The sequence below is a fragment of the Corylus avellana genome, chromosome 3 (genome assembly GCF_965113065.1).
Source record: "Corylus avellana chromosome 3, dhCorAvel1.hap1.2, whole genome shotgun sequence".
Lineage (NCBI taxonomy): Eukaryota > Viridiplantae > Streptophyta > Magnoliopsida > Fagales > Betulaceae > Corylus > Corylus avellana.
This window is the reverse complement of record NC_142492.1, coordinates 2,356,755-2,373,916: the sequence shown is the minus strand read 5'-3', so window position 1 is coordinate 2,373,916 and position 17,162 is coordinate 2,356,755. Positions and strand designations below refer to the sequence as shown.

General features: G+C 35.2%; 2 protein-coding genes across 5 annotated transcripts; both read left to right on the top strand.

Moving 5' to 3' along the window:
• Positions 1-3,621: 3,621 nt before the first annotated feature.
• On the top strand, positions 3,622-8,630 carry LPXK (tetraacyldisaccharide 4'-kinase family protein). 3 transcript variants are annotated; one of them, XM_088514721.1, is made up of 8 exons: positions 3,622-3,850; positions 4,288-4,411; positions 5,711-5,944; positions 6,418-6,552; positions 6,749-6,958; positions 7,130-7,189; positions 7,840-7,920; positions 8,130-8,630. In XM_088514721.1, the coding sequence occupies exons 1-8, from the start codon at positions 3,678-3,680 to the stop codon at positions 8,289-8,291; spliced, it is 1,179 nt and encodes a 392-aa protein (XP_088370847.1). In that variant the 5' UTR covers positions 3,622-3,677; the 3' UTR covers positions 8,292-8,630. The 3 variants fall into 3 exon arrangements, with proteins under 3 accessions (XP_088370847.1, XP_059443028.2, XP_088370848.1); XM_059587045.2 differs by having other exon boundaries at positions 6,403-6,552; XM_088514722.1 differs by lacking the exon at positions 5,711-5,944 and having other exon boundaries at positions 6,403-6,552.
• Positions 8,631-10,266: 1,636 nt separating this feature from the next.
• Positions 10,267-16,161, top strand: LOC132176235 (5'-adenylylsulfate reductase 1, chloroplastic). 2 transcript variants are annotated; one of them, XM_059588380.2, is made up of 5 exons: positions 10,267-10,400; positions 13,210-13,359; positions 14,060-14,186; positions 14,657-15,452; positions 15,538-16,161. In XM_059588380.2, exons 1-5 carry the CDS (start codon positions 10,340-10,342, stop codon positions 15,766-15,768), a joined length of 1,365 nt encoding a protein of 454 aa, XP_059444363.2. In that variant the 5' UTR covers positions 10,267-10,339; the 3' UTR covers positions 15,769-16,161. The 2 variants fall into 2 exon arrangements, with proteins under 2 accessions (XP_059444363.2, XP_059444364.2); XM_059588381.2 differs by lacking the exons at positions 10,267-10,400; positions 13,210-13,359 and adding an exon at positions 13,393-13,489.
• Positions 16,162-17,162: the final 1,001 nt, after the last annotated feature.

Sequence of the window (17,162 nt, the reverse complement as noted above, 5' to 3'; positions counted from 1 at the left end):
TAGATTCCTTTGTCTTTTGGTATCCAATGAGCAAATCTAATAATAAAGGTTAAACTAATTTAAACATTAATTGCATCGTGAATGACAGTAAATAATTAAAGATTCGAAGTTAGTTTTCTCCCCTTACTTTGCAAAAATAAAATACAACCTTATAACTCAATGTATATTGAAAGAACTTAAAAAAAAGAAAGAATATATATATATATAAACATCGGTTTGGGTCCAATTGGAACTTAACTTGTTAAAATTAAGACACGTATTCTGTAATACATAACTTAGTCTCAGCGTATCTAATTATAACTATAATTAAATCCAAGCCGAATATATGAGGAATGCTATATTTACTTTCATTTTTTTACATAATTTTTTCACATTTATATGTAGTTTTTAATACTATAATTTGATCAAAATTAAATAAAAATGCATTTCATATCCAATAGTAATTTTAAAAGCTATTTATGAGTGTGAAAAAAAAAAATTGAATAAAGAAGTGAAAATAAATGTAACATTATTCCGTAATATATTTCAACCCATGCGCAGCTAATTTGTTTTTTCTTGGTTCAAAATTCAATGATTTGAACACATTTTAGTCCACCCATCATGGAATTCGTAAGCTAGTGAAAGTATTCATCCTCCTTGAATGCTTAATTGTCATTATATATTTATATGGCCACATTTTGTTGACTTTGTTTGTTAACCTTTATTTTTCTTATTTTTATTTTATATTTAAAAAATAGAATAAAAAAATAAAAAAAACTCAAAACATCTTTATATAACCTCAAAACAGTTTTACAAATTTAAAAAAAAAAAAGAAAAAAAAAAGAAAGAAAGGGGGACAATGCTAGATTTCCAGCTGGAATCAAAGGGGGGGGCAGGTGAGACTGATTGCCACGCGCCTCGAAACGAGTGGAGTAACCTCCGATGTTTCAACTAGTTTGAAGGAGACTACCGTGGGCAAAGGTCCGACTCCGGGCTCCAACCAAGCAGTTTGACCAAACAACCCATAAAAAAATTGCTCTTTCCACGCATAGTGCAGTGGATTCTTCTGTCATTTCAATTTTCAACCTACTTTTCCCACTCTTTTTATACGCACTTTATTCTTTTTCCTTTGTTGCCACGGTCCTCACGCTCTTTATCACCGCCGTCAAATCTAAATCATCATGATGAGGGTGTTTGTACGAATTTTATATGATTTGATCAACGGCTGTGATAAGATTCCGAAGCAGCAGTAGTGGTCCCGTGATAATCAGAGGGTGAAGGAGCATGGATGTAAAATGCTCCAATCAAGTCGGCAACAAACCAAAATTTCTCGGGACTATGACCTGCCCAAAGTGCGAGGTCCTGAAATTCAGCTCCTCTCTTTCTTCAAGCCGTCGGGTCGCACACGACATGGGCCTAAGTAATTGGGTGGGGCCCGCCTGGCCCACAAGACAATGATGGAAATAATGAAAAGTCTCGGCCTATACGCGTTTTCACCCAGAGGATCAAACAGCAGCCGTTGGATTGGCATGTTAAGGTGGGACAGGTAACTGAAACGTGACAAATCAGATTAGGTTCAACGTAGACCCAAGTTTTTCGCATCGAGGGGTTAATGAGTGAGGCTCACCGGGTCATATGCTGCCAAATTGGATGGTGTGGATTTTAGTGGACCACGTTAAAGTTTCATCAAATAAATGGAACACTAATCTCAAAAATAAATAAATAAATCATTTTTAAATTTAAATATTTTACCTTCCTTAATTAGTACATTATACTAACATTCATGTCTAGTTCCCAATCATGTACACGTTTACTTTTGTTCATTTTTTACATTATCGTGATCTCTTTTTTTTAAAAAAAGAACATGTTATATTATTAGTAAAAGTGATGTGGAATGATATCTTAAAAGTGCCATTCTATTTTGAAAAAAAAAAAAAAAAAATCAAAATTAAAATTAGTCCTTAAAAGTCATTTTTGTGATTTCAATTTTATTTACGAGCTTCTAATTTTGATAATCAACACCTTGAGATACGATCGTTATTCAACTTTGAGTATTTTGTCCATATAATTAATGGGAGCTTTGCCATGTTGACGGATTGCCACGTCACAATCACCAATATGATGGCTGTGTTTGTTAAACTACATAGAACTGTTCATGGACCACGGCACTGTTCATGAATAAAAAGAAGAAAAAAAAATAAAAATAATATTTGGTATGGAAAAATGAAAAAGTGATATTGGGAAGTAAAAATTGTTGTTTTGTAGTGATTTTTTTATTTGAATAGTAATAAAAAGTAAATGATGTGATATAAAAAGTGAATAATTTGATATAATAGTAAGAATGTTTTTTTGAGAGAAAAAAAAAAAAAAAAGTGAATAGTGTGGTGGATGTGGGGGAATGTGAGGGGGTTTAACAAACACCCCTGATGTCACGTTTTATGTGAAGACATGCCATATTAATTAGCATGTGTCCATTTGTTCAACCTGGTATACCAGAGTATCGAAGCCCCTAAAGCCCTCCAATTAGAAAGGATGTATTGGCTATGTTTGGCCAAGGAGTGGCAGTACCAGACTCAAAAGTTTAAAAAATTATTCTCAAAATTAACTCAATATTCTTATTTTTTACATCACATTAATATCTTTTTATTACTATTTAAATAAAAAAAACACTACAAAACAAATATTTTCACTTTTTTATCCAATTTTTTTTAAACTTTTTTTTCTTATATCAATCAAATCTGTACTACAGTTTTCTTTTTTTTTTCAAGCCCTTTGTCAAACACACCCATTAGGTCAAAAACGAGGCCCAAAATTGCCCGACAAGCATTAGACCTCGGTCCAAAGAACAAGGCCCAAGACCAATGTCCCTATAGAAAAAGGTCAACCTACTAGCTATAAATGAATAACATGGAGAGTGACCATATCATTAATGGTCCCCTTTATTCCCAACATATAATTTGGGGTTAGGAGAAACATGCAAGGAAGGCATGGTACATTATGTGAATATATATCTCCAATGGGAGCACAACACCTGGCCAAGAGGTTAGAGGCAAAACCCATTTTAAAGCCAAGGCATTGCAGGGGATGGGGAGGCATAGGAGTGATTCCCTACTGGCACACCCAGTAAGCTTTCTTGCACATTTTTCTTTTTTCTTTTTTCTTTTTTATTTTTTTAACTTGCATTCTTGATCTAAGTCTCGATATGTGTTATCAACAGTTTGACACAACTATGAGAATCAATAACTAGTAAATTCTTTGGACAAACGACCTCATGTAGAACACCAGATTGAAGACTGCCCAGATTGACGATGCTCAGAGATTTGTAAGACATCGGCGCTTGGATTGGACGTGGGAGATGAAGAAGATGATTTTTAAACTGACAATTTGTTAGTTAAACATGGTTTGTTTTATTAATTTTTTTTGGCATATAGTTAGAAAAACATGACAGTTTTTTTTTTTTGTTTGCCAAACACGTAACAGATTTAGAGACTGAGTTGGGGGAAAAATTATGTAAGAATAAATTCTTCTTTAGGTACTTAAAAGAAATCAAAAACCTTTTTTAGGTCAGACCACATTTTATTTAGAATTAGAATCAAGGGAGGATAAGATGATGAATAACGTGCGCTTGAGCACATTGAATCTCAACCCACCTTAGCACTTTAACGGTTGCTCTCTGCTTCTTTCTCGTACTGTCCCAGATGGAGAAACTGCGAGTGCTGGTGAACGAGATAGCCTACGCTCGGGACCACACAAAGCTCTCTACTCTGCAACGCTCTCTCACCCCAGTCCTCTCATTCGCCTCCTCCCTCTACAGAGTCGCTCTCTCCTTCCGCCACTGTCTCTACCGCTTCGGCCTCTTTCGGAAGCACTGGTAGGACCCACCTCCTTCATTCCCACTCCGTTTAGCTGCCGAGAAAAGAAAAGAAAAGAAAATTCTGAGTTGTCGGCCCCAAAAAGTTTTCACCTTCAACTAAATCAAGGCAACTAACTTTGGTTTAGTAGAGCTTCGTTTTGTTTTCTAAATGGGATACCTTCCTTTCCCACATTTTCTTAGCAACCAAACAGCGTGGGAAAGTTTTGATTGTTACCGAGAAATGTAAATTGGGTGTTGGGTTCTCCATTCTTTTGATACCGAAGAAAAATAAACGCCGAGCTTGAAGATTTCACAACTTTTATTTTCTTTTCCGCCACTCTCCCATCAAAGATAACGCCCTAAATGTGGTTCCAAGTACAGCTTTTGTGAAATGAAAAAAAAAAAAAAAAAAAATTGATTTTGTTTAATTCGTTTGATATATTTTTGTTTGAAAGGTTGCCAGTGCCGGTGATCAGCGTGGGGAATTTAACATGGGGAGGCAATGGGAAGACACCGATGGTGGAGTTCATTGCTCGCTGGTTATCTGACTCTGGAATTTCACCTCTCATTCTCACTAGGGTACTATTACCTTTTTGTTTTTTTTTTTAACGTTGTGATTCTCTGTTTTGAAATTTGAAATTAATGGGTGTTTTTAAATTTTCTCTGTTTGATGGTTTAGTGAGGGTAATTCGAATATTTGTGTGAAAATGGTTCAGTAGAATGAGTTAGGCTTTTGAAATTTATGTGGTTCTTGATGAATGTTTTGGTTTTTACTTAACTGCTGGGGAGGTATTAGTACTTGGAACCAAATAATTAAACTACCGAGTCAATTTCATTAGAGAAATGAGTCGAAGTTGAGAAAAGAAACACACAAACGCTCAAACACGCACCCATAGAGAGAGTAGGAAATAGATGTGAGGGATGACTTCAGGAAGTTTCGTAGTAAGTACGCGATGTCCGTGGCAATGGCTGATGGCTGCTTTTTGAAATTTAGTGCCATTTTGGATATCTGGTGGAAAGTGAATTGGTCCACTTTGTTTAGACTGAATTCTTAGATACATGGAATCGGACTGCACTGGGTGCGAGAGCATTCATTTTAAATGGGCGGCCAGATCATAACAACAAATAAAAAAGAAAGAAAAGGGTGGTTAGGAGCCGCCAAACAAGCCCTTAGGCCACGGGATGGTTCGGCCATCTTTGATGGCTGGTTTGGGAGCGGCCGAACCACCCTTTTACCCCAGATGGCCAATTTGAGAGTGGCTTAGTCACTCTTTGTTGGCGATGGTAGCACAATATGTCAACATCACTGTAATTCACTGGAATCCTATTAATTTCAAATGTCAAAGTCCATTGGACATTCCAAAGCCCAATGACTTGATGAAATATGAGTGACTTCAACATATTGACAACCCAAGCTATTCTGTTGGCTACTTGGATGCTTTTGCTCTAGATATGAGAAAAAATAACACCATGACCATGCTTATTGTTTTTCATAAGAAACCCGACTTGCAATTCAGTGATGCTTGTGAATCATGGGACCCACAGGTATGAATGGTCAAGATCCCTATGGGTCCCTAAAATTCTGCCTTTGAAATTGTCCCTGATGCAAGTAGGAGTCTTCTGATATTTAACAATACATTTGGCAATAATATTCTTTAGTCCATCGAAACTGCAAGCTTAATGCAGATTTATTAAAGTAGGATGACCCTCTTTTATAGGAATTTCTCTTTCAATACATGTTTTTTTCTTATCCAGAAGTCTGGGAGAAAGGAGAAGATTGATTGATCTTCATATGAAAGTCATAGCTAAAATAGAATGTTCAAATCAAAGCTGAACTATGTTCAAGTCTCATATCTAGTAGTATCATTTCTCTGGCAGGGTTATGCTGGTGGGGATGAGGCTAGAATGCTTGAAAGGCATCTATTTGGGACACCTACAAAGATTGGTGTGGGCGCAAATCGGGCAGCTATTGCTGCTTGTTGTTTTGAAAGATATGGTTACATTGATCCTCGTAGTAGTACATGTGATCATAAACTTTGCCTTGACAAGAATGTGGAAAGTCATCTTAATTCAGAAAAAATTGGTGCTGTAATTCTAGATGATGGAATGCAGGTATTAAAATTGTCCTCTTTATTTCCTGTCTGTCATTGGAATACATTCTTTATCTATATTCGCGTATATGCTGCCCGCATTCTCTTCTCTGGCATGTATTGTTATCTGAACTTGCAATGCCAATCAACTTTAGCTCAAAGAGGCTTTTTCCTTGTAAGAACAAAGTGAAGGGAGAAGTCCTGGGCTTAAAACTCACTGAGTGTATGTGTGTCTCACCAATCAAAAACATTTTATATAACCAACCACATCTTTTTCCATAATTTTGTTTCTCAATATAATGATCCCAGAAAACATGTTATACCCACCATTCAGAACACGTGCATTTTTCCATACCATGAATTATATTTGATTTGTTGACGTTGGTTACTATTTAGATTTTAATGGTGAACTCTTGAAACTCAGATCTTTTGCTTAAAGACGTTTATGCTGATAGTTTATATTACTGACATGGAAGACAGCACTGGAGCTTGCAGCGTGATCTAGAGATCGTAATGGTCAATGGTTTAATGCTGTGGGGCAACGGTAAATTACTCCCACTTGGACCTTTAAGGGAGCCGTTGACTGCACTGAGACGGGCAGATGCTGCTGTCATCCATCATGCAGACTTGGTATGCAAGACTGACATGTTTTAACTTCTCCTTTTTAAGTAATTATTTATGCTTCAATTGACATTGTGCGTTATGATCAGCATGTCTTTAGGTAATTATTACTTGGTTTCTTTGGTTTACATTGTTTGCATTTGTGTGTCATCAGATGTAATAAATAATTACCTTGAAGTAGAATTTATGCTTTGTTATCAAACAGGTTTCAGAACAAAATCTCAAAGATATGGAGTTTATGATGCGAGAAGTTAAAGAATCTCTCCCTATTTTCCACACTAGAATGACTCCCTCACACTTTTTTGAAGTGGCAAATATCAATTCCAAACTACCTCTGGAAGCTTTGTGTGACGCCATCATATTATGTGTGTCTGCCATTGGTTCTGCAAATGCTTTTGTGAATGCGATGGAGAAGGTACTAACCTTTCTTTCATTTTTATATTTCACTTTTGCTTCAAAATAGCCCCTTGTAGATGCTGAAGAGCTTCTTGCATGTCATCTTTGTGTCCAGAGATGGATTATGTGGCATCATTGTTGCTCTCTACCTTTTACTTATTTTCTCTAAATGGGAAATACCTTGCTGCAGATAGGAGCATCTTATGTTGATCGACTTGACTTCAGTGACCATCATGTCTTTCAGGCCATGGTACAATTATCTTCATCTCTGCCTTGATTTACATCCTGTCAAGTGTGCAGTTCTACTTTTGTAGGTTTGCAAGACACTTTGTTGCCTCTACCACACCTCAACTATACTTATTGCACAAGTAAAATAAAAAATTGTGTTATGTGCGCGACTATTCTATCTTTCTATATGAACCTATTCCGAACTTCTAATTAAAACACAGCGAATACCACATAACTGGATTATATCAGTTGTTTCAATGTCCCACTCTCCCCTCCCCTCTTCCAATCCAACCTTTTTTCTTTGTCCCTCTTTTTCTATCTTTTCTTAAATACTCAAGGCTTTGTTTGGCAAAGCCTTTCTTTTCCTTTGTTACTGTTCATCACAATTTCTCAAAAAAATCAACGTCAAAACATTCTAACTTTTTTTTTTTCCACGTTTTATATCACATCATTCACTTTTTATTACTATTCAAATCAAAAAATCATTACAAAACAAAACTTTTTCACTTTGTCATACCACTTTTTCAATTTTTTATACCAAACATTCTTACTTTTTTTTCATATCAATCTACATCAACTACAGTATCTAAGGAAAAGGCTTTGCCAAACAAAGCTTGGAGGCTTCTGCTATGTGGAAAGTTCTTGATGGTCTTTTGTTGTTAATCATTATAGGATGTTGAAATGATCAGAAGGAGACTTGGAGAACTCGAGGACAAGTTTGGTTCCCAGCCAGTTATTGTAATAACAGAGAAGGTAAGTAGATATGAGAATCACTATACTGGTGGGTCGGTATATCTGTAAGCTGTCTTATTTAAGGGGGATAAAATATTTTTCAATTGTTGGGCTAGTGTTCCTTTCCTAGTGAAATAAAAAAATCGTGAATCATGGAGGATATGAATCTTTAGTCATAATTATTCAAGTGAACTTCTCCTTTTTTTTTTTTTTCAAATTCATGTTGCCAGGATTATGATCGAGACTCGGAGATTCTTAAGCACTTGCATCCTTTTAAAGTTTTGGCACTCTGTTCTGTATTGCAAGTTTTGTCTCACAAAGGATGCACGGAGAATGGATTCAGGAAGTTCTTGGAGGAGCTGTTAAGGGTAAAGTTAGCTGGTCCAAACTAGAGTTATGGTGATTCTTAAGGGCACAACTTTACAAGCTCAAATTTTGGAATTCTTGTATGCTAATATAGTCATACAACGCCATATTTCTTATTCCATATTGGCAAATATACAACAGTAACTTGCTTGGATAAAGGTCCAAGGCAGGACTCCTTTGAGGTTATCTTCATTGTCCACCAAATCCTGAAAATTTGATTAGTGTTTGAGATTAGGTAGCTAGAAGTATCAAGATATATTGTTTTATTACTCTGTGTTGACATTACTAAGCAAGCCATCTAAGATTCAGCATGTCAATCAAACAAAAGTGCTTGTTAAATCATGAATATATAAGATTCTGCAGTAGTTGAATTGCATGGGTTGAGCCATTTTCAATTTTTAAGTGGTATCTTCTTTCAGACATGGGCTCTAAACATTCTTATGAGATATTGAATTTCTAGAAATTCAAACCCCAAATGAACTGTGTAAAGCGGCGCAATATTTTTTGTAAGTACATTCATTTATTCAAAAGAAATTACAACGAAGACTCAAAACAGAAAACAAATACAAACTTAACTGAAAAACCTAATACAGTCAAGCTTCTAGCACCTCTATGAACTGAAAGGAGACTAGAACAGTCAAAGTCACTTGCGAATGTAGTTGATGAAAGTCGCGGTGCACTATGATGGATAAAGCCATTTGGAGTAAGAAAACCCCTAAGAACTTAAATTTAGACAGGTTTGAAAAGAAACCGTAAAGATTAAGTAGAAAACGAACAACGAAAAAATGGTTTCCTTTATAGACATAGAGTCTAAAGCCCAACCGATTCAGGTTATTTTTAAAAACTTAATCCAGATAGACCATTAGCACCTCAATGAAATGGAATGAGACCAGAAAAGTGGAAAAAAGATTTCATACACAGACACGGAGTTTGAAGCCCAACCGGTTTCAATAGGGAAAGAGTTTTTTGGGTTGAAGGAATTTTCTCCAACCTAATTTTATAAAAATGATGTGTCATTTACATGTGAAAAAACACATATTTTTTTTAATTGCAAGCACAGAATTAGAAGAAATTTTATTTAAAAAGCATGTGATTCTCACATGCTATTTAAAAAACATATACTTTTCACATAAAAAGTGACACATGTCATTTTATAGAATATATTAGAGGAATTTCCTCAAACCCAGTTTTGAGGAAAACTCTATCATTCAAGTAATATAGAAAGCAACAACACACAAACAGAACGTAAAAGAAAGACATAATAAAAAGCAGAATAAAATTTCAAAATCCAAAAATCAGCAACACCAAAAATAGAGGTTACGGATACGCGGTGACATTTGGTTTAGAAAAATTATAAATTATGTTATTTCTGGTGAGCCAAATGATGTAAGGTTACAACAACGTTAAGCTGAAATTCATTTGTTTCTCTCTTGGGTATGGCCATGCCTAATTTATATATATATATATATATTTTATCCTCAAAATTGAATTTCTCCAAATGTTTTTTTGCCAAGGTCAGTGGATGCAACATATAATCATATACTAAAAATAAACATGTATATTTCAAGTGTCTAATGATTAATTGGGACGAAGTTTCTAACACAATTCTCGTTAAAAAAAAGAAAAAGAAAAAAAGAAGAAGCAATTGACAATGACATCGTTACCATAGTCATATTTATTTCATTTCATACCTTAGTGGAACAAATTATATTAAGAACCAAATGCATAGAAATAATTAAATTGTACAAGAATAAAGTAAAAAAAAATATATATATATATATATTATAAATAATTAAAAGGGGTGGAAACCAACAGCAAAAAGACAAAAAGTATCGGAAGGAGCTGTCCCGCCGAGACTAACGTCGTCCACTAGAAAACTCCACGTGGAAATAAAAACAAAAAAGCCCCTCGACGGAATAGAGTCCAGGTTCAATGAACCACAACACGGCCGTTATTTATTGTTTCTTTCTTCTCTCTTCTCTCTCTCTCTCTCTCTCTCTCTCTCCCTCTCCTACACAACACCGAAAATTCAGAGAGAGAACCAGAGAGTCTCTCAGCTTCAGATTTCTCTCTAATGGCACTCTCAGCTTCTTCTTCTTTCCTTCGCGGCTCGACCACTTCGCACGACCTCAAAGGTAAAAACTCTCTCTCTCTCTTTCGCTCTCTACAATCTCAATACTGTTATTATTATTATTTTTTTGAAATGATTGTTGTTCTTGTAGACTTGTTGAATCTTTGTGGTTTTTAATTTATATTAGGAAAAAAAGTATTTCATCTCATTTCAATTTTAACAATACTTTCCTTTCAAATAAGTTTGTCTGTTACTTTACCGTCCCTCTCTCACTTTATCGATCGGTTTGTCTCAGCGATTCCTTTTGTATTTGTTTAACTCCAATTTGTTGCTGAAATTGAGATCTAAGGATTAAATCAAACTTAGATGAAAATGTAGGGAATAACTATAATTTTTCCCTTTATATTATTAGTGATTCAAACTCGAAATGTCGTTTTTATTTTTTCTACTCAACTCGAGAACTCAGTGAATCGAATAACTCGGTGGGTGTATAGTAAATTAATTATGGCCGTCCCGTCTCAATAATTGTTAAAATTTCGAAACGCTTGACTTGATAGTTACCGTGTAGAACTGTATTAGATTCCCTCTATGTCAACCATATTTATAAATGGCCAGTACTTTGGTACCTAACTATTTATCACTTTTAAAATAAAATTAAAAATAAAAATGTTGAGTCGATGAAAATAAAAATTCTAAAGAATTCTGATCCGACAGAACCTGGGCAAGTAGAAATTTTGATGCTTACCTATATCAGATAATTGAAATATTAATTTAGGACTTTGAGGTCGGAGAGGAAAAAAATGCTAATAATAATAATTAAATTTGACTATTACGAAGGAATTGGCTATTCTCTCGGAGATGAGCAGTGATACAAATTTCAAACATTCTATACATATTACGGAATTGGGAATAAAATTGATAAATTGGTGGCAGAGCTTTAGTGTAGCATGATACCAAAAAGGGTTGGGCTCTGAAACTCTGCTTTTAAACTCTCCCTTGTGACCCAGAAGAATGTGAAAGCAGTTTTGTGTGTTTTACGAGTGTTTTGTATTTTGGGTTGTTTGTTAGTATTTTTATTTTGAAAAAAAAAAAAAACAAAACCAAAAGAGAAAAGAAAATGAAGTTTTATAAAACAATTGTGTTCCCCCATCTTTTATTTTTTCTTCTCAAAACAAAAATATTAACAAACAACTCAAACATAAAACACTCTTAAAATCACAATACAATTTTCAAATCTATGTTACCTCAAAACATTGACAAACATAGCCACAATTTACTTGGTACCTCACTACCTCTCATTCAATCTTGTGTAAAATATTGAAAATTACTTCAATGAAACTCACACATCAAGTCATAAATGATTTACCCCATAACACATATCTACCGATAAGGAACATATTTAATTTACCAGGAAATAATTGCCCAAGAATGGGTAATGTTAGGAACAAAAATTAAAGACCCACCCTTTTCTCTTATTAAATACACAAATAAATGGATGCCACCACCAAACAAATAAGATTGCCATTACTGTGGGCTGCCCAAAACCACCGTACCCCCACTCAAATTTCCAAGGTATTGCTCGTCACTTCCAAATCTTTGACTAAATTTCGGCAACTTCTATTCATCACTAACTTCCAAAGCCAAAAAGGAGGGTATAATTATTTACAATTGGACTGTTCGAATTCAGGTGGTGGCGGCGGCATTTGTAAAAGAAGGGGGAAAAAACCATTAAACAACCAAATTATGTGTATATTATTGACAACTTGTTAAATGGGACAAAATGCTGAAACGAAAAAAAAAAAAAAAATAGAAAAAAAAAATAGTGGAGGTGCCACTAGGAAGAATAATAATAATAATAAAAGTAGTTTTTGAGTGGTGAAAACCAATAAAGCGTTTTTGAATTCTGATGGAATAAGTTTGAGTTGACCTTTTTTTTTTCTTTTTTTTTTTTTTTTTTTTTTTTTTTTATTGTATTGTATTGTATTGTATTGGACTATTTGAGTATGTTTCGAATTGTGCCGGGAAGTATAGATTTTAAAGTAAAAAAGCTTTTTTGAAAAAGTTTCAATTGAGCCTATTTGAGATTGTGTTATGGAGTATAACCAAGTTATTTGTATATTATTGAATGGGACAAAATACCGAAACGAAAAAAATAATAATAGTGGAGGTGCCACTTGGAAGAATAATAATAATAAAAGTAGTTTTTGAGTGGTGAAAACCAATAAAGCATTTTTGAATTCTAATGGAATAAGTTTGAGTTGATTATTTGAGCATGTTTGGGATTGCAGCGGGAAGTATAGAGTTATGGAGTGTAAAAATACTTTTTAATATTTAGAAAGCTGTGCCAAACAAAAAGTTGGTATATTTGGTAAACAATTTTAAAAGTATTTATTTGACTTTTTTACTCTAAACACATTTTGGAAAAAATTTAAAATTGAAGCTTGTTCTAAAAGATTATTTTTTTTAAAAGCTATACTTCTTAATGCAATCTCAAATATGTTCTTAAGTTTTTATCAAAAATGCACTTTGACCATTTTTAAAGTAAAAAAGTCAAACAAGTATTTTTAGAATTCTTTACCAAACATATCAACTTTTTGTTTGGCACAACTTTAAGTATTAAAAGTATTTTTTACCCTTTCTAATGCAAGCCCAAACAGGCTGTAATGGCTTGTGAAGTAAAAGAATAATTGAGTTAATTCTCTTGCACTATAGGAACCTTTTTTACTTTTTCTTTCTATTGATCTGACTGAAGGCTATCTTTACTAATTTTCTGTCCAGTTTCAAACTTCGTTCCCTCTCTATCTTTTGTTCCATATCTAGCGGATTGGAACTAACCTTAAAAATTATATTTGTCATCATTTTGATCCTTACAGGGTTCCGGTCAGTTCGTCTGATGGATAAATGCTTGGTTCCATCAGTGCCCGGGGATTCTTACCTCAGGACATTCTTAGTAAAACCAGTTTGCGCAGAACTGAAAAGGAGCGACTCAGTAGTTCCTCTTGCTGCAACTATGGTTGCTCCAGGTACATTCTCTGTTAATGGTGTTTGATATTGTGACTCTTCATATACAGATACTAGGGCACTAGTGATGCTATGATTGTGAATTGATTCTGAAACAAAAGAAAGAGTGATCGCCATGTCTTTTGCTAAAGGGTAGGAATTTAGTTATGCAGACCTATTCTTTTGTATTAGGGTTAAATACTATTTTGGTACTTGTGTTTGCACCATTATCAAATAATAACCTCGGTTTTAAAATACTAAACTATCATAGGTGGTACTTGGAATTGTTTAATTATTAGAGTTAGTCTCTTCGTCCATTTTTTTTTAATCTAAAAACGTAACAGCCTGCTATGTCAAATCTATTAGCGACCGCTACGTGTCATATATAGGTATATACCACATTAACATTATTTAAAAATAAAAAGAAAATGAAAATAAAAAATGAGAGAGAATGGTGTTGGAGGGAGATGCACCCTGCCACCCATGTCTCCACACGCACCCATGGGGGCCACAGGTTTGATGTAGTGGGCCATTAAATTTTTGGACGAAGGGACTACATTCGATAATTAGACAACTCTAGGTACTACGTGTGATAGTTTTTGAAATCAAGATAACTATTTGATAATGGTCCAAAGCACAGATACCAAAATAGCATTTAATCCTTTATATTATTTGAAACGTGTTGACAAAAAATTTTGCACATTGTTTATGGGGAATTGGCAGAAGTTGAAGATAGGATTGAAACTGAGGATTACGAGAAGTTGGCAAAGGAGATGGGACATGCTTCGCCACTTGAAATTATGGACAGGGCCCTTGAGAAATTTGGCAATGACATTGCCATTGCATTCAGGTATCTCTATTTTTGTCTTTCGCCTGCCTCTAATTTAGTTATAAATTTTGCCAGAAGAAAACGTTTGTAATTTTAATTCATTGGTTAATAGAAGTTTTAAATAACGTAAATATTTATTAATTTAATTTCCCATATAACCCTTAAATTTGAGTCCATCTTTTTTTTTTCAAATTTAATCTCACCTTTCTTGACTCACCTCTGGTCTTCTTAAAAGGATTGTTATGTTTATTCGGTTTCATTAAAATGTATGTCATTTGCAAACTCTCGTCTATCTTGAGATGGATGAAATAGTGATAGTACAACTAGTATTGACCATATAATTTTCAAAAAAAATTTAGTTAGCGTCTACGTATAACTCAATTAATTACTAGAATTTCAACCATTTTTTCTCGATTATAACTTACGAGATAGTTGAACTTATGCATCATGAACACCAGAATCTATATTTAAATTGCTGTTGATTTGTGCAGTGGAGCTGAAGATGTGGCCTTGATTGAGTATGCCAAGCTGACTGGTCGCCCCTTCAGGGTGTTTAGCCTGGACACCGGGAGGCTAAACCCAGAAACATACCAATTCTTTGACACTGTCGAGAAGCACTATGGCATTAACATTGAGTACATGTTACCTGATGCTGTTGAAGTTCAAGCCCTAGTGAGGAGCAAGGGACTATTCTCATTCTATGAAGACGGACACCAAGAGTGCTGCAGAGTCAGGAAGGTTAGGCCTTTAAGGCGGGCACTTAAAGGTCTCCGAGCCTGGATCACGGGGCAAAGAAAAGATCAATCTCCGGGTACAAGGGCTGAAATTCCAGTTGTCCAGGTAGATCCCTCTTTTGAAGGAATGGATGGTGGAGTTGGGAGCTTGGTGAAGTGGAATCCTGTGGCCAATGTGGAAGGTCGTGACATATGGAACTTTCTCCAAGCCATGAATGTACCTGTTAATTCTTTGCACTTACAAGGATACATCTCAATTGGATGTGAGCCATGCACAAGACCAGTCCTACCTGGGCAGCATGAGAGGGAGGGAAGGTGGTGGTGGGAGGACGCCAAGGCTAAAGAGTGTGGCCTTCACAAAGGGAACATCAGACAAGAAGAGGTCACCCAATTCAATGGCAATGGAAATGAGAGTGCCATGGACAATGACATCTTCAACAGCCAGAATCTGGTTACTTTGAGTAGAGCCGGGATAGAGAACTTGGCGAGATTGAAAAACCGGAGAGAACCGTGGCTTGTCGTACTTTATGCACCATGGTGCCGCTTCTGTCAGGTGAATATTATTTGAGGCTCTAGCTATCTTACGTGTAATGCAGAACTTTGTGCCATATCTAACCATTTTCATTGGTTTTGAGCAGGCGATGGAAGGATCATATGTTGAATTAGCAGAGAAGCTGGCAGGGAGTGGGGTGAAGGTGGGGAAGTTCAGGGCAGATGGTGAGCAAAAGGCATATGCACAGCAAGAGCTGCAGCTAGGCAGCTTTCCCACAATCCTCCTTTTCCCCAAACACTCGGCCAGTGCCGTCAAGTATCCGTCAGAGAAGAGAGACGTCGATTCATTGATGGCTTTTGTAAATGCTCTGCGATGATGAAGTGAAATCCCTGCTACCAAGAAATTAGTAATTTGGGTGCTGATATGGGAAATATATATTATATGGGTGTTGCTATGGGCTGCAGTGGAAGGCACTAGCGGCAGGAATTGTATATCTGAAGTAGGCATGCTTCCTTTCTTCTGATCTCAGGTGAGGAATTCATCCCGAAATTAGATGTGTTCTATAATTTTGTAGAGTAGAAATTGTGAGAGATCGATCATCTCGTTGATCTCTTCAAGGTTTGCGGAATAAAGAGCATAGCTCTCATTTGTAACATTACATTTTTAGTTGATATTGTGGACTTCTATTTTTCTGCTTGCTACCCAGTACACTTTAAAGAGGCAGTCACCAAATGTGATAAAAGCTTTTTAGGCCATGCAGAGTTTGGCATACCTTCCTAAAAGCATTTGGATATGAAGGGTCGGTTTAAGTTTGTGATTTCAAAACTTGAAATTTAAAAGTAGCGATTTTGAAACGTGCAATTTGGAAATGCAATTTTTAATAACGTAGTTAGACGTTTGATAAAATCGCAGTTTTACTTTTAAAATCGATTTTGCGTTTTAAAAAAGTTCCTCATTGCCTTTCAAAATTTTCAAAATGTAATTTTTTAAACAACTCTCAAATAATATATTTTTTTACTATTTGGTTTAAAATGTACTTTCAATTTGCGAAATTGCAATGTCTTGTGATCATGACTAGTAGCTTCCCTCAGGATAATTTAGCATCTTCACCATCTCCTCCGCTACCCTCTGCCTCTTTGCCGTCACTTGCACAGTCTGATGCTTGTGCTCCTTTTCCTCCACCACCACCCTCATCCTTCTTATATGTATTAAAAGCTCTTAATCTATCTATTTATCCAAAATTATAATTCCAGCAACCTATTTTGTTAGAAAAAGTGTACTCTTTTCTGATTTGATATCTAACGTAACATATCAAACAATGAACATAATTAAAATCACCCCCCCACCCCCCCAAAAAAAAAGACAGGCATATTTCCTTTAGTGGATAATGCTTAAATGTCTCTATTAAATAGTACAATAATTATATTACGGATACAATTAGGGGTAAAAGACTTTGAATCTGGCCAACTAATATAACTACTCGTGAACTAATAGAAGAGCATATTAGGTATGAGCATTAAGGAAAAAATAATGCTACATATTACATTTATACTGGACAGATATAACTGTGCATTTGTGCCCATTAACTCTATATATATAACAGAGGCTAAGAATGAGAGCGGGATGCGAGTCTAATATGAAGCATTAATCTTAAGAAAGAAAGGAAAAAAATTGAATTCTAATCGGCACGGCTAAGTTTGCATAATAAAATAAAGTGAGATAAAAGTATAATTTTTAGCATTGCTATTTTAGGGTCAAGATTTTGTTTTA